General features: G+C 39.2%; 1 protein-coding gene across 6 annotated transcripts in view; it reads right to left on the reverse strand.

The window, feature by feature from the left end:
• Positions 1-19,518, reverse strand: part of ANAPC1 (anaphase promoting complex subunit 1) — an 83,914-nt gene that overhangs the window by 48,366 nt on the left and 16,030 nt on the right. For all 6 annotated transcript variants that reach the window (XR_010378806.1, XM_031441242.2, XM_031441243.2 and 3 more), the window contains 15 exons: positions 18,754-18,844; positions 18,599-18,664; positions 15,272-15,406; positions 12,683-12,823; positions 12,091-12,151; positions 11,147-11,334; positions 9,770-9,844; positions 8,108-8,376; positions 6,728-6,819; positions 5,787-5,935; positions 5,495-5,573; positions 5,059-5,095; positions 4,892-4,962; positions 2,577-2,755; positions 129-343 (listed from right to left, as the gene is read on the reverse strand). Coding sequence is in view for 5 of the 6 variants with exons in the window: in XM_031441242.2 (XP_031297102.2) it covers positions 129-343; positions 2,577-2,755; positions 4,892-4,962; positions 5,059-5,095; positions 5,495-5,573; positions 5,787-5,935; positions 6,728-6,819; positions 8,108-8,376; positions 9,770-9,844; positions 11,147-11,334; positions 12,091-12,151; positions 12,683-12,823; positions 15,272-15,406; positions 18,599-18,664; positions 18,754-18,844 (1,848 nt within the window). In the remaining variant the exon portion in view is untranslated. The remainder of the gene's footprint in view (positions 1-128; positions 344-2,576; positions 2,756-4,891; positions 4,963-5,058; positions 5,096-5,494; positions 5,574-5,786; positions 5,936-6,727; positions 6,820-8,107; positions 8,377-9,769; positions 9,845-11,146; positions 11,335-12,090; positions 12,152-12,682; positions 12,824-15,271; positions 15,407-18,598; positions 18,665-18,753; positions 18,845-19,518) is intronic.

Below are 19,518 nucleotides of genomic sequence, written 5' to 3' on the forward strand. Positions count from 1 at the left end.
ATTTTGAAAACATGTATGGTTTATTTAGGTTGGGAGAGAACTTAAAATACACGGTACTTTAAAGTATCTTTTTAGGGTTTTCAGCACTAAAAACCTCTGCCAAGAGATAACGACGTGTTCTCCTTTACCTGTTTTCTTTTTCCTCGATGAACTCGTGGTCACTGAGTTCCGGGTACTGCACCACATTGACACGCACAGGATGTGCACTTTGAAGGAGCCGTCGCACGTCCTGCACCCTTAAATCTTCACTCCATATTAATGACATCACCTCCTGATTCATGTCATTCATGCCATCATCCTCCTCCTCAGTGTCTGTTCCTGAAGGAACATCTGATGAGAGCACCTGAGTAACAGACTTGGTTGTAATAATAATTTAAAAACCAGTCGACCGCACGTAGTGAACATGAGGACACACAGGATGATGCACCAGGTCTGTATCAGCACAGAGAAAAAGTAAGTCCCAATGTATACTGGCACTCTGACCTAAAAGTCTTTTTTTTTTTTAAGTATAATTATATTGCTTACTTGGAAATATTCTTTACTGAGCCTAGGAGAAAGCTTTCAATTTAGGACAAGAGTCAAGAGGCTGATTCCACTGAAAGAAAAATTCTAAATAAATTGTAAGAATCTAACTATATCCTAAATATTCCAAAAAGGAAACAAATTACTGCAAATGGAATATTAACACCTTTCACTGTTACTAAAGAACCCACACTAATTTAAACATTGACTTTGATTAACAGAAGCAGAGCACAACCTGAAAGGATATAACCAAGGTCTGGGGGAGGTGAGACAGTATTTTTTTACTTTCGTGGTTGGTTTTCACTTTTTTTTTCTATGTATGTTCCAAATAAAATTTCTTAAAAGGAAGGGACTAAATACAGCAAAACAAGCGAGGAGTTAATTCCTTGGTTATTATTCTGCCCTCATAAGCCCAGCATGTACTTTAATAGGAGTCTTTCCAGTACAAATAATTCAATCAGACTTCAAGACAGATGTGAACAGCAGAAATCTTATTTTCTCTCAAAGAGTTGTATACTCCTTTCTCAAAAGATTAACTCCTAGGGGAAATGCTGACGTTCTGCAACATTTAATGTGGAAGCAACATTAGCCTGGGTAAAAAAAAATAATGGTAGGTATGGCTAGAGAATCTCTCTTACTTTAGTTGATTACTTTATTATAGTTTATTATAATTCCCACGAAATATCTAATTTTAAAAGAAACTATATTCTAAAGGTGAGTTAGCTATAAAACATAGACCCAAAGAGCCGATAAACTGATTTATGATGAGTTAGAAAATGTAGCCTCCAGTAACTGAACAAACTGAATTTAGACAAGTTCTTAAAACGACATTTAAACAGAGATGAGTGATTATCAACACCGCCTGGTCTTAGTGCTACTGATGTGCTCACTCACAGCAGCAGAAGAGGTCTAAACGCTGAAGGCTCATCTTGGTCAAGCGAAGGATAATCATATTGTTAGCAAAAAAAATTGGTTTTCTATCTAAAACAAGACAATGGTAATTCAACTAAGCGTTATTATTTAAGTGCAGATTAAAAGACAGATGCGCTGGTACGACCCTGCAGGAGATGGGAACCCCACAGAACCCACTTCTGTCAGGAACCCACTATGTAACCCTGATGTCAGGAATAAGTTCTGATACAGTCTCTGAAGAAGCATTAATAGCCTAAGGTCTCACGCGGATTATGAACAGTTACAATGTATGGATTATCATGTTTGTGTTCAAAGGCTAATAAGAGATGAGCCAAATTTACTGTTTTCTCAGAGACATAAAGTACCAAAGTCACCAGGATGGAATGGCCATCCCTGAATCCTCCTTGATCCTCAGGGTCATGCAGTGCTACTACTCACTGTTTTTAAAGTTAACGAGAGTTCTAGAAGAAATTTTAAAAGTTGTATTTTTTTAAGCTTTAAAAGAGGCTGATTTTAAAAGAGAAATAATTGGAGGGTAATGATGTATTTCACTTTCTATTTGTAGGTTCTTAGAACCCATTATTAAAAAAACAGATTTGAAGATTGATGAAGGACAGTATTTGAGGAAAATAACATTAAGACAGCTTCTAAATAACGTTATTGTCCCCTCAAAAAAAAAACCTTTTTAGAGGGGCTTCAGTTTTATATGATTAAAGATATATTTACACCTATTTAAAAGGTTAAATGCAAGAAATGCAACGCATCAAAAAAGTATGAAAGAGTAAATAGCTATGTATTAACTATTCAAAACCAGGATATATGTGCTCCCCCTATTTCCTCACAATAATTACAAAGTAGTTAATTACTAGTATCACACAAGCAGGGAATCAGTCATAGTAGTTGTTCAGCTGACGCAGGGTCAAGGGAAAGAAAGGTCCAGGCGAGACAGAGCATTCACAAAACCTCCTGTTCCCATGTTCAATTTACAATTAATAAGATCTGTCCAATTTTAAACCCTGTCTAGTACATAATATAATCTGACACATACACTTGCAGAAAGACTTAAAGGAAAACAAGTAACATTTCTACTTTGATTTTATGGAGGTGAAAACTGAACTTAGACTGGGTACGTTGATACTCACAGATTTCCCTTTGGGCAAGTTTCCTTCGCAGGCCTGCTTGGAGAGATCCTGACGTCCAATCAAGAGACAGACAGCTTCTGGCCAGTCTGAAGCAGGCTGCTCCCGGCAGTGATAAATCGCATCTCTGATGGGGAGAGCAATTCCAAAGGGAAGAGTTTCCAAGTCTCTTAAAGTGAAACCTTAGGGCGAAAGGAAGGGAGACATTTTTCCACTTAGACTTACCACTGTCCCAAATATCCCTGGTGAAGTTAGTAAACTCTATCCTAACAAGTAAGAAAGAAACTGACTTTATTCATCTTACTACCAGACCGGTGTCTCAACATCAGGGATTAGTATCAAAGTTTTCTTTAAAAAAAAAAAAAAGTTCCTAAAAACCTTGAGAAAAAGACAAACAATCCAATAGGAAAAACACAAAGGACAAAAAGACGTTTTCCTAAAAGGAAACACAAGCGGTCAATAAATGTATGAAAAAATGCTCTATCCAATGAGTGATCAGGGAAATGCAAATTAAAACCACTAGGAAATAGAATTGCACACTCACTTGACAAGCACATATTAAAGTTAATCAATACCAAGTGAAGGCAACTATGTAGAGCAACATTAATTTTCTTCCACAGCTGGTGGGAGGGGGTATATACTGGTCCAACCACTTTGGAAAATATTCAGTATGTATAATTATGTCCACCCCTACAGCCCATCAACAGCCATGCAGAAACTTGGGCACATGTGCACCAGGACATAAGTAGTAAAATATTCATTAGCAATGTTTCATCATGGCAAAAAAAAAGGGGGGGAAGGGAGGAAAGAATCGAACGGCTACCATCAATAGAATGGATAAATAAGCTATGATATATAGTCAAGAAGTGGATTATACAGCAGTGACAATGAATGACCTACTGCTACATGCGTCAATATGGATGAATCTTTAAATAATAATATGGAGTAAAGGAAATAAGATAGTAAAAAACATATTTACATCAATCCATTCACGTGACTTAAAAAACATACAACACTAAGCGATATATAAAGATGATAAAACTGCCAAAAAGAATGATGGAAGGAAATATACAATTTAGATGGGGTACCTGTACAAGTGGTCACCTGTAGCACTGGGCTGTGTAAGAGACAGACACAGCTGAATGGACACACAGGCCCTTCTACTGCACTACAGTGTTTCCCTCCTAACGCTGGGCGACCAGTACATCAATGTTCACTTCACTCTCCAAATTACTATTCTCTAAGCATACATATTTTATATGCTGTTTTGTACATATACCACATTTCATTTAAGAAAATTTTCAAATCCTCAGGATAATTAAAATTTATTTTCCCTGTAATGATTTTCTAAATTTTATAGTACTATACATTATTTATTAATATAGAAAGTTGATTAAGTGTTGAGGTAAAATGTTTCCTTATATGAGAATTAACACTTTTGTTAAATATTATGTAACATACAAACGTACAGAACTCATCCAATATTTTTCAGCACAGGTATTTCATTATAATACTATGTATTTCAATTATTGGAATTTTCAAGGAAGCATATAAAAAAGAAAAGTAAAAAACGAAGTCATTCAGAACATTCTCTAGATAAGAATTCAGAAACATCCATAATATTCATTAAAGCATTACTTTCTAACAAATTATACTTTAACTCTCTCATTTTTTATATTTTCATATCAGTAATTTTTTTAATTTTTAGTTTTTTATAAAAAGCCACAACTTTTACTAAAAATTTCTTCAGTATTTCACTCTGTTTAAAACCTAGGGGCACAGGCTTTAGGAAGAAAGAGTAAATTCCTCCCTTCCTCTCCCCCGTCGCCAGTGAATTTGCATTTTGGTGCGCAAAATGTCTAGCCATCATTCAAATGCAGACCCTGAAGTAAGTTTACACAAATTACTTTTAGATTTTGCCAGAAATACTCATTTCTGACATCTGAGCATTACAATGGCTTCAAGTCTGAATGTGTAGTCGTTAGTGTTCTCCATTCTGAGGTCACTCGACAAAGCCACTGCCTCTACTGGTCTCAGAGGAATGACAAAGATTTTTCTTACCTATCGAGAAACCACAATCTAGTACCCCAGACCCTAGAACATGGAAGCTGGGAGACTGTCAGAGGAAGGAAGTGTGGCTCGGTGGGTCATGGTCTCGGCTCTGTGGGATCCTTTCCTACAGCAGGAGCCCCCCTCTTCTCATGCCGCCCAATTCTAGCGAGCTTGCAGGAAGCCTGGTTAGGAAGGAGGGGCCCAGGGACAGCAGGGGTTTCTCCCTGGCACTTCAGACACGTGAACAGTAACAGAGACTTACTTACCTACACTAGTCATCCAGACAACTAATCTCTCAGCTAGACTCGAAACTGGTGTGGAATGCCTGAAACTAAACCTGTGAGAGAACAAACATGGAGTTAGTTAACAGAACAGTAAAACACACTAGTGTTTTATATTTTCAGCATAAAAGCACAATCTGAATGAAAGTCACCTGTTCTCCTCTTGTTCTGCTTGTGACTTCTGGGGGGCTAAAAGGTAACAAAAGGAAACATTACTTTGATAGTTATTCTAATAAAGAAAATACATAATCTGTAGAAAACATTTGGAAATAAAAATTCATTAACAAACAATTCCTAAAAAAATAATAGAACAAGCAGTACTCTGGCAGGCTGGGAAGTATAAACATTTCCCTGAGGCTAAAACAGTCCTTTTTAGGCATACTGAAAATACAAAGGTTAGATTTTAAGTAATCTTGATCTCTAAAAATCAACCCCAGACTCTATACTAGAATGGTGTTTTTATGTCATCTCCAAAATGAAGCAAGACATGACCTCTAAAGCACATTTAGGAAATGTTTAATTTTATTTCAACTGATACCGACATCTATAAAAATTTGTTTTGGGAAGTCTAACCTTGGACTGACTTACTTATAGTTATTCTGGATAGATACTGTGAGGATTCATCAGAAACAGAGCTTTCATCACCAAGTATGTAGAGGGCGATACTCTGCATAAGGAAAAAAATTAACATTTTTTAAAATATTGAGGCATAATTACACACAGGAAAATTCATCTGTTTTAGATGCACAGCTCTTGCTGAAATCCACAGAGCAATGCACAAAAGGGAAAAAAAAGTTGATTTCACTGTATAATTTTTTAAATTATATTGAAAAAGAAAAAAAAATAAATAAACAAGTTTGGCAAGACTGTAAATACATACCAAGACTACAAGTCTGCTTCTTTCACAAATTCCAGGGAGGTAAGGATAGGGTGGCATTCCTTCGCCCTTCAAACAAGAGCTCACCCACTGATAAATACTCGGTGGCTCAGAAGTAAGAAATGATGGATGATGCATAAATCCTGTTTGACCTTTAGAATTAGACAAATGTTTATAAAGATACAAGAACACATTAAGACAATACTATTTCATTCTAAAGGAATAATAACCAACAATACCTGTCTTCTGCAAACAATCAGAATAACATTTTTCCACATCCTCCAAAATCTTTATGATTTCTACCACAGTAAATAACTAGAATTTAAGTGACTAATATCTTATCCAACCCTGGAAGGAAATTTAGCAAATTCTTGTGTTCAAGGCATATAAAGAATCGAACCAAAAATTTCTGCCCTAACCCTGAAGATGAGAAGACAGGAGAGATACCCAGGATTGTGCTGTGTTTTAACAACTGGGCCCCAATCCTATGTCCTTTTCACTCTGGATCTAAGACAGCACAATGGTTCTATATTTGTGCTGTCCAGGATGGCAACCACTAGTTCCATACGGCTACTGAGCGACTGACATGAGGTTAGTGCACCTGAGGTACTTAATTTTTAATATAATTAACCTACATAGCATATGGCTGGTAGTTACTAACTGGACAGCGCAGGTCTAGGGCAAAGCATCCTTGGCACTGGGAGCTCTAAGCTCTTGCAAGTCAGCACCATAGGGATGGGTAAAAGTTTCCCCCTCACTGAGGAAGTTATGACTTACTGCAAATCAGAGATCAAGCGCTACAAACTAAAATCTGCCTAGGGAAAACACACTGGCCCTGACTTACAGGCAAATGGTAAGAAATAGATCCTCTGCTCTTAACCAAGAAAAATACAAGTAAATGTCATTACGTTGTTCAGAAAAACTTTAACAGCATGAACACATACCTTGATCAACTGTGCACACTTGCCCAGTAGTTCTGACAAGCGTTGGATAATCTCTATAGTAATGATCTACATAAGGCTCCAATTTTAAGTCCCTAAAATAAGAGTATACAAAAAAGAAATAACAAGGAAGGCATTACAGCATTTTCCTCCCACAGAGTGTGGATTCATCAGATGAATTTTTCAATTTAAAATACTTATTTATGAGAAAGAAGGTAATCAATTTTAGTCTCTGTATTTTATTTCTTGGACTTTAAAATGCCCAGTACAACACATGCAACCAAAACTCCTCTCGCTAGATAAATTGTGTGGACGTAAAACTACTGCGAAACACCATGGTTCAGTTTCTCCTGTTATTTATTAGCTGTGTGATCTTCAGCAAGTCGGCTCTATGAAACTCAGTACTTTCCTCTAGAGAATGAGGAGGCACCAGTTAACTCACAAGTTTTTAAGATTAAATAAGAAAATATGTGTGAGAAATACCTTATAAAATGTAAAACATTATACACGTTACCTATTTCAGAGAGCCATAATTAGGGTTTGTAAATCATTTCATTACAAAACTATTTTCATCACAGTAATCATTTGTCATTAAGAGAGACTGACCGTCAACTAAAACTGCCACAACTCAGAAAAGAATTTCAGTATTTCAAGGAAATTAACAGAAAGTAGAAATGCACTACATCCTTAACTCAGAGGTTGGCATTTTTGATTCAAAGTTAACTTACTTTATCATCAAGGGTCACAAAGGCTCAAATGACACCTAAGTATGACCTTTTGAATTCAGTATCAAACACAAGGTGCTAGAAAGACTGTTTAAAATTTTATTAACCTTATTGTGGATCCACTGCAAGAGCCTGAAAGGCAGGGATGACCACAGACTGAGACAACAAAGGGGCAGCAAAGACCGCCCACAACTAGCAAACAACGCCTGTTCTCAGAGACAAACTTGAGCAAGTTTCCTCATCGCTGAAATAGGGATCATAAGGCCTACTCCGACACTTTCTACATGTAAACTCGGACACTGTTAGTTGTCAACACTATCTGAACGTAGGCATTATTACAGAAACAGCATCACAGACTTTCCAACACAGAGCAACCAGTCATCCTGTCAAAACAGAGCCAAGCAGGTCACCTACCGTGTAACACACTTTTGTGACTTCCCACTAATCTTGGGACAAAGACCAGCAACCCCAGCATGACCCACAAGGCCCTTACATAGTGGATGTCCTCAAACAATTCTGTGGTTTGTAGAAAATGCTCTGGTTTTCTGAGAAGGTAGGTTTCAGGCGTTTATTTACAAAGTTCCTACGCGATATTCATGGCTAAGATCAAGCCATCTAACAACCTCCTGGACGCTTCTCATCTCCTCACAATATTTACCTTGCCAACTGAACGAGAAGTTCAACAAGTGAACGAATTCCTTCTCCCATCAGAGTATTCAGTTTAAGCTCCTCGTAGATAAGGTGAAGAACAAAAAAAATTGCAGGTATGTGAGCGAAGAGAAGTGTGGAAGAATCCACAGTCAGATTCTGCGAGAAGTCCTCGTCCTTCACCTGGGGGACTCCCAAAGGACTCAAACACAAAGATCGATTCAAAAGATGCGACTCGACGTCCTGGTGGTAGTCTGAATTTAACAAATACTCCCAGTCCTGAGAAGAATAAAAAGGGTATCAACTTTCAAATATTCCCTTCTTGCCACGTCGTCGTTAAAAAACAAAACCAAGTTCACTTAAAACAATTCAAGCTCCATTTTCATATTAAGTTGTTAAGAATATGAGAAAGAATCACAACGCTGAAACACCAGAACCAACACCTAAACAGCTAAGCAGTTTCCAGATGCCAGCAATAAATGTTAGGACAAGCCACCTGTAAAACCACTTGAAAAAAAGCAGTCATGCGCTTTTAGGGAAGAGACTTGGGAAGAAGAATCCTACTACTTAGGTAGAGATTGAGAGAGAAAAATTTAAGGTTATCTTAAGCAACGTCTTATGAGCCAAAAGTAAAGAAGGAAAAGGTGCGAAGTGTGGACAGGCAGATGGAGGCACCACTTCACTGATTTGGGTTTTGGCAGGAGGAGGCACCTGCTTGTATCCCGTTGGTATATTTATCTTTCCACGTGTGTAAGATGCTGGGGCCAGTGATACAACCTAATAACCAACTGAATTTTACACTCAGACTGCACCACACTTACTTTGTAAGTACGGAGTCTGTTTTACTTTCTACTTGTGATTTATTGTATTGTGCTGAGAGAGTATAGTCTATGGTTTCTTCAGAACCTGGAATTTACTGTTTTTGTCAGGCTTAATACAGTGTGTCATTCTAACTTAAAAGCTCCCGGAATAGATACTGAATCAACCATAACAGTAAAAAGATTCTAAGTCGGACAACCAAAATAAGAAATTCTGGGGGGAGGGTATAGCTCAGTGGTAGAGTGCATGCCTAGCATGCACAAGGTTCTGGGTTCAATCCCCGGAACCTCCATTAAAAACAAATAAATAAAAACCTAATTACCTCCTCCCCCTCTAAAAATAAATTTAAAATTTTGTTTAAAATTCTGCTTACCTAAAGGCACTGTCAGGCCACATACTGGGAGAAAATACTCCCAAAATACACAAATGACAAAGAACTCATATCAAAAATAACCCACATTCCTCTCAAGAGCAAACCATTTCCATCATTCCATAAAGTTCCCTTGTGCCATTTGTACTTTCATTCTGATACGTTTGAGAACCTAAATTAGAAAAACACTGCATAGAAAGGTAAATGCTATCACTTTAGGTGATCAATTGGCAATAAAACATCTATAAATCCAAACTCAAATCATGCATTAAGTAGGTTTGGTAATTTTTAGATGATCATTAAAGACAAAAGTGAATATATAACCACTGAAAACATAACAGATCCTACCTTCAAAATAACAGTATTAAAATAAGCAAAAGGTGCTAGAAGTGCACACAAACCAACAGGAACACCACAAATGTGGGGGAACAGTGAAAGAACCCACAAATTAATTTACATTAGCAAGAAAAAAACAATGCTTACATCATCAGATCCCGTCTCTGAAGGCCTTGCTTTTTTGGGTGCAATGACTGGGGAAAGTGATCCTTCAAAGTCAAACTGGAAGATAACCCCAAAAGAGAAGACAAAATCACAGATTTATCACTGCCAAGTGAATCTTAGAAGATTCAGAAATCAGTTCTACCAGTTGTAGAAACTGAGGACAGTCATCAAAACTCTTTTTTTAAATCTGGAAAAACATGGTATGAATCCCTTCCTTCTAGGGCCCTTGTGAAATGGAATGAAACCCTACACGTAAACCCTGAGCGCGTGCCCGGGCTCACAGGAGCCCAGTGGTCGTTCCCTTCCCTCCCCGACTCCTCTGGTGACACAGATCTTCACTCCTTCAGAAGAACAAGGGCCACAGACCGCATCCAAAATACGCCACGTCTCAAAGAATCGACCCAATGTTAGCCAAATGTCAGAACTAAGAGACATTTACTTGGAGTCTGTCTACCGTGGACAGTCTAACAGTTCTATGGCAGAGATGGGTAACTACTCTCCAAAATCCGTGTTCTCCTCTTTCTCTAGGACCTATGGCCAGGTTACATGTCCCTGCCCCCTCACAGAGTTAGGTGTGGCCCTGTGACAGTGTGGCTATGAATGAAAGAGGAGGTCACCACTGCCAGGCCCAGGTCATGAAGACCTCCATGGGTGTCCCCTGGGCTCTGTCCCCTGCAGCTCACTGGATGGAGTCAACTCTAGGGCCATCTCTGAAGCCTCATGTTGAAGAGGACAGGTGCTCCAACAGTCCGGGTCTCTAATTTTGTAAGTAACCTATCAAGGGCCTGTGGGGAAGCTTCCGAGGAGGGAGATGAGGAATGCAGCTTTTTATCATTAACAAACTAGACACTTAGGCTAAAGCACTTTAAAATCCACTTCAAATCAAACCTTCCTCCTCACAGACCAAGCAATCTGTGTGTGAAAAGTCGAGGCTTCCAAAAACAGCATTAAGCCGTGAGTCATGAGACACACTGCAGGCCCAGTACTGAGCAAATCTCTAGTCTGTGATCTCTTTGTGATTCAGTTTCTTCATCAATAAACCAAGACGACTACTATTAATAATCCTAGCAGAACCAGCAGCCATTTACAAAGATGAAATGAGAAATAGCAGTCAAAGTGCTCTACCACGTTATAAAACGTGATCATTCTAATTACTAGTATAATAGTATTAACACTAAATACTTGGTTTATAATGTACAGACACAATAAGCCTTAGTATTATTCCGTTTTGTTGAATGAGGGATGCCTTCTAGTAAACTGACCTGTTATACACTCTGAATGCTGTATTGCCAGTTAGGCAAACGTTTGCTTTGATAACAACAGAATAACTCAAGAAGAAAATCAATTTTATGTACTTACATTTCTTGTCCAGGCTAAGCGGTCTGTGTTATAACCCATCATGTTCATGAGACAAATCACAAATAAATTCCACTCTGAGTGGTAACTGGGTCCTCCCGGAGCGCTGTGGACACTGTACCACTTGACAAGCATCTGAACAGCTATTTCTTTTGGCAGGATAAACTTAATTGCTTGCAAACATGTTTGCACTGTTAAAAGCAAAGATTAATTTTAGTATGCTTCCTATGTATGCATTCTTTTCCCTTTTGAATAAGAACATTTTTAAACAACTACCATGTAAAGGTCAATTACTATGAACAGAGAACTGTCATTAAAGAGCCAGTGGGATGCTGACCTAGCCAATCATTTGACACTGAGTTCAACAGCGCTTACAAGAGGTCTTAGAACAGATTTTCAATCATTAATTTGTATCAGAAATAAAATAACCAAACATCCCATTTTAATAACTCAAGCAGACTCCAATTTTATTAAAACATTTTTGATTGTATTTTTACCATAATATCAAGTTTTAGTGAGTTAAGGCAATTATTTTAATTTCTCAATTTCTCTAACAATGAGAGATCTATTTTTGGATTAAAACTCATCAAATATGCCAAAAACTGTTTAGTTACTTGAGCTTCCTTGTTGCTCAGATTTTCCTGCAAGAGGCATGACCACACACTTGGAATCGCGCTGTGTGGCACTGCTCATCATAAGCTCCCTCACAGAAGCAGAGCCAGCACATCCTTCCAGTGCACCCCCGGCTTAGAGCCCACGTGGAGTGAACAGCACAAAAGTGCTCCCCTGCTCTTTACAATTTCTCTGCACAGTAAAACCTCCATCCCATGGCTTCAAAAACAGCCAAAATTTTAAAACCCCAATTATTAATGCAAACCAGCAATTACTCCAAATCTTCTAAATCAAACTAAGAACACACAAAAGTGAGGTTCGATCCTCAGTCGTACCCAATTCAGAGGTGGCAATTTCAGGAATAGTGATCCTAACCATGGAGCCATTACTCAGTTCCTGAGAAAAGAATGGAAACAAACAAGAGCAAGTAAACAGAATCTGCACATTCAGGCTTTGAATGTCTTAAAAATAGCTGGTGACTGTTTGCCTGTCAAAGCAAATCCAAAAAGTACATGAATAAGCAGTAATATCTTTCAAACAAAATTGAATACTTTGAAATTTCAGAAACAATAAATGTGCTTATTTGTAAAACATTTGCAAAAAGTCTTGTCTTTAACAAAGTGTCTAATTTTCATGTAGACATTGAGTCACCATCACCCAGAAGTCTCACTTTTAAAGATAAAAATCACGTCCATATAAAATTCAACCGATTAAATACGCTTTGTTTTCAATAAATTTTTAATAAACTTCAGAAAAGTTGCTTTTTAAAAATGGTGCAAAAAAAATGACACATTACAGGAGATTTTAAAAATCACAACAAATATATGTTTCCATTTTTCAGACAAAATCCTTCATCCTAACAAATTTTAAACAACCCTAATTCTTGGAAAGCTACCTAACCTTTTAAAAATAAGCACGTATACTTACTAGAGTTACTCTGTTGTGGACAGGGTCTCTGATGGAATGAATGTACGTTCCAAGCTGCTGGAAAGTGCAATCCTCATTACAGAGAGACTCATGAAGCTTGGAAGAATCCCTCAGTTCTGGAACTGGGGACAACAGAACAGCCTGTAAAAGCCACAAATACAACACCTATGAAGCATTTGGGGGGAAATTGAGGATAAAGAAATGTTGTCTTTTTTGCGTATGGTCTAACTAACACTTGTACATAATGATTTAAAACCATTCTGCTCTAGGTATGATGAAGTACTTCGTAGCAGACCAAGGTCCTCACCAAGAGCAACTAGAAAAAGTAGATAAAAAGAGCAGAACATCTGACTGATGGCACTGGAGAACTGTGGACACATGTGGAATCAAGGGGCCACGACTAGGACAGAAGGGGGAATAAGAAACGGGGTGGCCCAAAATTCTTACACCACTTTTCCCCACTCTGGGCATCTGCAGTATTTGGTGGATTCTGGGGAGGAGGGAGTATGGGCAGATGAGGGTGGCCTGGACGGCCGTGGCTAAGAGGAAGAGAAGGCAACACTTCTGGTGATGCTACAAGGCTAGAGACGTAGACTGTAACTCAGCTGAGGCAGGTGACTTGAGGCTCTAAGGAGAGAGAGCAATGAGAAAGCAGACATGAAAAAGGGACTTGGTGATGTTTCCCCTACAGGCAAGTGTTTGTTCTGAAAACATAAGAACAATATTTTTTCCTGCAGTTGGGGGGTATGCAAACAAAATTTTTAAATCATCTTAGTTAATATGTAAATGCTTCCTATTTTAAATCCAGTCATGACCTCCAGCCCTTTTGGTATTTCTGTAAATCATTTTATAGGACTTCTCCAAGTGAATATTTTGTCAACACTAAAAGCCAATCAAGCATAAGATGTATTTATTATTTATTTATTATGTTTATTTACTACTCCAAAAGCTGCCCCCAAAAAACTGGCTGCACTTGTCCCGGATCTAAGCCTAATTGCACGGTCTCAGAGAGAGGTGGAAAAGCCATCAGCCAGTGTGTTACACTAGGGTCTCCCTGAGATCTCACAGCTGGCAACAGAGACACTAACCATTCCTGGGCATATGTAATTCTAAGATGGGAACCACTTTACGTTATAAAAGAATTCCTCTAAATCACACAAAACCCTCCGATAATTCTCCAGCTCTTCTCTAGAAGTTCTGCAAATGCCTTGGCTTAAAGGGAACTTTGCACCTGTATGCAACATTGCACCTGTTTAAAAAATGAAATCAGGGCCTAGACATTTCCAATACAACTGCCAGCACCAACCTTCACTCTGAACTGCCCCTCAACACCTACACTCAGATGTCTCTCAAATCCAGACCACTTTTCTCCAGGCTTCCTAACTTGGTCAGTGTGGGTATCCACCCAGGTACCCCACATCTTTCCCCAGCAGAGCACAGCACCAATCAGCTGACAGGCTGTCATCTCTCCCTCCTCCAGGCCCCTCAAGTCACTCTCCTCCTTCCCAGGACACTGCCGGAGCTCAGACCCAAATTTTTGCACGTCTTACAATGACACAGTCAGCTACATCTGGGATCTAACTGGTCTCCCTATCTTCAATCCCAAGATAAGCCTATCTAATCCTAACATTCTTAACTCCATCCTCAAAACCTGGAATGCCCAGGTGACGGCATTCAGAATAAAAACCACCTTTTCATCCTTTCCTCTTTAAAAGCATGTTAGGAAGAGTGTAAATCCCAGCTCTATCACTTATTAGCTGTATGTCTTTAGACAAGTAATTTCTTTGTACCTCTATGTAGCCATTTGTAAAAGAAGGATTAATCTTTTCCTAATAAGGCTCTTCCATGGCATTAAATGAGTTAGTACATATAAAACACTGGGGTCAGTGCCTCGCACACAGATAACACTGGGAAACAGGTTGTTATCATTATCCCTGCTCTGCCTCACCCAGCAGACTGCCTGTACTTCTGCAAGCATTCATTGCATAGGCTTGCTGAGTCTTAACTTCTGCGCTAGGAGATGGAGAAACAAATAGGCATTAAAAATGTTCCACACTCTCCTGCCTCCACACCCATGCCCACAGGACTCCTCTTTATACCAGTGCCCCTTTCCACTCCAACATCCCACTCATCCTCCAGGTCCTTACCACACTGGACATGTCTCTCAGAGATGAGCCTTTGGTTCTGCCACACCATCCCATCAGAATGTATCTTTCATCGATGAATCTCCTATGGTGCTTTCTGCTCCTCATTCGTAAGTCTTTAATGGTCTCCTCTAAACCATAATTTCTTAAAACAGACAGTACATCTATTCCACGCAAGTAAATTGTGAGATCGCTCGATGAAAAGAATGCATCACTTTCCTCACTGTAACACCTTCAAAAACTACCTTATATATCACAGGGGAAGTCAAGGTAGGTTTACTGAATAGCCTGTGTTTGAAAATATTTATATTCTACAAGCATTAACTAAACTTCCAAATTCTGTCATTTTTCAACAGAAAAGAAGTTAATCACGGAAAGAATTAATATTTGGCCAAACTTCTTTAAAACACTATTAATTTCTGACAACACCTAATCCCCATCTTACCTCATCCAGGGACCCAAGCAGCTTCCTCAGAGGGTTAGGGGTGCTGATGCTGTCCAGCGGAGTGCTGGGCCGAGGCATCGTGCTGGACATCGTCAGGGAAGGAGTTGGCAGCCCAGGAATAAACACCTTTCCCACCTTTAAGCAAAAAAGTGTGGGGAAAATATATTAGCTTTAATGCATCATATTCTTAAATAAAACATTAAGGCATGTAAGCATGTATTTCCTTTGACAGTTCAAAGCTCACCAAATACAACTAAAAAGCAAAGAGAGTTAAAATTTTAATAATGTATCAAATTCCACCATCCAACTACAGTATCTTGGCATAAATTCCTTTAGTCTAATTCCTTCTTTTCATTACTGAGGACCATTTTTTTGCAGGAAATAGGGGGAATATTAATAAAGTCAAGACATTATACAAAATTCAAGTATACTATGCATTTTTCCACCTTGAGGTAAAGACAGCAGGGACACTAAGCTTTCAGAGACTATAAACATCAATCTTGTTAACTAAGTCTCCTGGCAGGAAGAAAGAGCACCAAGCACTTCTGGGGGGGCCAAAAAAATTAGGCTGAAATAATCCAGAAATTAAATCCAACCTAATACTAACTGCGCTCTCTAGCTCACAATCTGTCTTTAATCATAAACTCTCAAATAGTTCTTCCTCAAAAAGACCGTACATAAAGTAAATTCTTCATTGACCTTAAAAGAATGAATTGACAATCCACGATAGCTATCCATGGGGTTCTCAGGAAAAACACAACAGAAATTCACATCCAGACAAGCTGAAAACTCTTGATAAGATTAACAGGAGATACTCAGAACTAAAGTCAAATTTTAACAATATACACATTTAGGTCAATATACTACCTGAGAGCTAATAAAATTACAAAAGTTGCCCAAATGAAGTCCTTAGGATTAAAAAACAAAAATGACAGTGAGAATCAGTATATATATAGGTTTTAAAAGCCATCAGAGACCTCCAGGGCATAATAATACAGAGTAAGCACATGCCACACTATCCTTCCCACTAATTACCACCACCACCAAGTCTGCATGAAACTTACAATGCAACTAACAGAAAACTCTAAAAGGGTGGGCAAGAAGACTGGCCGGGACCTGAGAACCAGGAATGACCTGTGAATTCCCTACATCTTTGCTTTTGTTTTCTTATCTCCCTACATAACCAGGCCTTGGGCTCTCCAGGGGCCTGCAACCCCAAAATGTCCACAGGCACAGACCAAAAGAGAGCCCACGAAAACCTTACTCTTTTTGCCAAAACTTGCTCAGGAAGAGAGTGACCAAGTAGGGCAGAAACATTTTTGCCACATCTGCCCTACTCTAGACAAACACATGGAAAAAGCCACAGCCCTCAGTGCCCTCCCCACCAGGAGCTGAGGATGGAGACTAGAGGCAGTCCTGTCATCCCACCTGCGAGGACTAGGTGGCGCGCCTCCCCCAGCACAGAGACGGGAGGCCAGGCCAAGCTTACATCCCAGCGCTGCAGAAACCAGGTGGCAGGGCCTCTCTTCCTCATTCCTCATCAGGCGGACAGAGGCATTCAGTGAGGAGGCAGCCCCTCTCATCTCCAGGAGGCAGCCCCTCTCCACCTCCCCACGGTGCCCAGCAACTGTCAAGAGGGAGGAGCCTGGCTTCCATCCTTGCTAGATAATAAATAAGGCAGCCTACCTCTCCCCTTTCCTCTCCCACAGAGACCGAGGGGAGCACTGTATTCCATCCGCACCCTGAAATAACCCTCTGTCCCAACTAGGGAGTAAGGTGAGGAACAGAGAGGGAGGAAACAGAGAAAAGAACTTTCTAAATCTGTGTATGAAATCCTGGGCAGGCCCCTGAGTGACCCATGTATGAAACTGACCAACAACGACACAGTAAAAGATCTGAGAACTAAACACTGGCCCATAACACCATTCAGTTCTCAAACTGGCCTCCAGGTAGCACGGACGTTGAGTCAGACCACAGTGTCATTACGGGAGCAGGCAGGGAAAAAGGCCCACGAAAGCCTGCTCTCCTTGGCCGAAGAATCAGAAGAGGAATAGCTTAACAAGATAGAAAAGTTTCAGATGATAGCCAGCCTACCCCAGGCAAACACGATGGGAAAATACCAAACCCCACCCCCAGCCCTGACAGCCAAGGCCAGACTTCCATTCTCACCTGGCTGTAATGAGGCACCAATTTGGGAAAAAACAAAAAGTTATGGATCAGCAAGAATGTAAAGAAAACAATAAAAAACAAAACAAAAACAAAATACTGTGTATCACCAAGAATGCAAAAAATGTAAAGAAAAAATAAAAACAAAAACCTACAGATCAGCAAGAACAGAAAGCAGCTCTGAGAACGCTCATCCACTGCTGGAAGCAAGGAGTCAGGAGAGATGCAAACTGGCGCAACTTACACTTTGGAAAACAGTATGACACCACATAGCCAAGTTGAGTATGCATGTATTCCAAAGGCTAGAGACGTGAATTTTTAAAAAAACTGTTCTAAGCATTGATTACTAGAGGAAACAGCAGAAACAGCACAAACAGCAGAAACGACAAAAGCTGATAAAATAGTAAAGTTTGGGTGTAACAGTGAATGAGTAACAGCTACACATCAACAAATAAATCTAGAAATAACATAATATTGAGCAAAATAATCAAGTCAGAGAATACAGTATGTTTCCTTTATATGAACATTCAAAAATAAGGAAAACTAAACAGTTCACTCCTTAGTGATACATACATAACTGTGAAAACCAGTCATAAAAACAAGGGACTGATTTACTGCTGTCTCCGGGAGATGAAGACGCAGTAAGGAAAGAAAACCCAGGAGACTATAAAGATACTGACAACACTCTGTTTCTTAACCTGGGTAGTGAACGTTCACTTCATTATTCTTCAAACTGTGCACATTAAAGTTTCACAATTCAAATTTGTAAATTTACATTATTCTGTATGAAAATTTCACAAATATTTAAATAGATACAGCTGACATATTATACATTTAATATAATGAAACTTTACTAAAACTTTGGAGACTTAACAAAGCTACTCATACATCAGTTTCAAAACTACATTCTTTAACCTTCAGTTAACTTTTTTTTAATATATATAATCTATGCATGCTCATTAGAAGTTCCCCACTACATCGGGTTCCTCATGCCAATCTATCTAACAGCAGTGAGCCCTAGACCTCCAATTAGGCCCAAGCTAAATTGAAGCCTTCATTTTCAACTCTTAGAAAAACCTTCCACCAAGCCCTGCAGACAGGAGGCAACGAACTGTGAGGAAGTAGCCCTACTAAAAGCATGAAGTGCTATTTATGACTTACCCGAACCACTCCCGTGTACAGCACCAGGTTTCCACTGCCTTCCAGGACCAGCATAGTGTCTATCTTCTAAAAAAATAAAGGCAAAAAATTTATTTTCCAATCTGTGCAAATTATGAAGCACAATGATTTCCAATAAGAAATGTGCCTGCACTTACCTCCACTGGCGCTGCATCCTTTGCCTGTATGTTGGTGATGGAGCCAAAGATGAGCTGGGTTTTATCATTACTCTCTTGAAACTTTACACATCTAAGTATTCAAATAAAAAAAAACAAATACACTACTGATACATGCGACAACCGGTACTGATCTCAAGGATGTATTATGCTGACTGTAAAAAGTCACTTTCAAAAGGTTACCTACTGTATGATTCCTTTATAATAACATATTCAAATGACAAAATTACAGAGGTGGAGAAGAAATTGGTGGTTGCCAGAGGTCAGGGATGGAGGTAGGTGGGTGTGGGCTACAGCATAAGAGGGAGCTGTGAGGTAACAGAGGTTCTGGCTCGATTGCGGTATTTGCACGAACCTACACGTGGGAGAAAACTTCATGGAATCATGCACACACACAAATGAGTACACATAAAACTAATGAAGTCTGAATAAGATGTGTGGATTGTGCTGACGTCAATCTCCTTGCTCTGATCACGCACTAGTTATGTGAGGTTATCTCAGGGGAAAGTGAAGGATACGCAGGACTGCTACGATTTTACAACTGCCTGTGATCTGTGGTAATTTCAAAAGTAAAAGGTCAGTAAGTGGGCAAATATATGAATAAACATTTCACCTAAGGAGATAAATGAATGGCTAGTAAGCGCACAAGATGCTCAACATTAACGTCATTAGGGAAATGAAAATTAAAACCACTTCATACCCACCAGGGTGGCTACAATCAAAGAAAATGACAATATGCAATGTTGC

Source organism: Camelus dromedarius, chromosome 33, assembly GCF_036321535.1.
Source record: "Camelus dromedarius isolate mCamDro1 chromosome 33, mCamDro1.pat, whole genome shotgun sequence".
NCBI lineage: Eukaryota > Metazoa > Chordata > Mammalia > Artiodactyla > Camelidae > Camelus > Camelus dromedarius.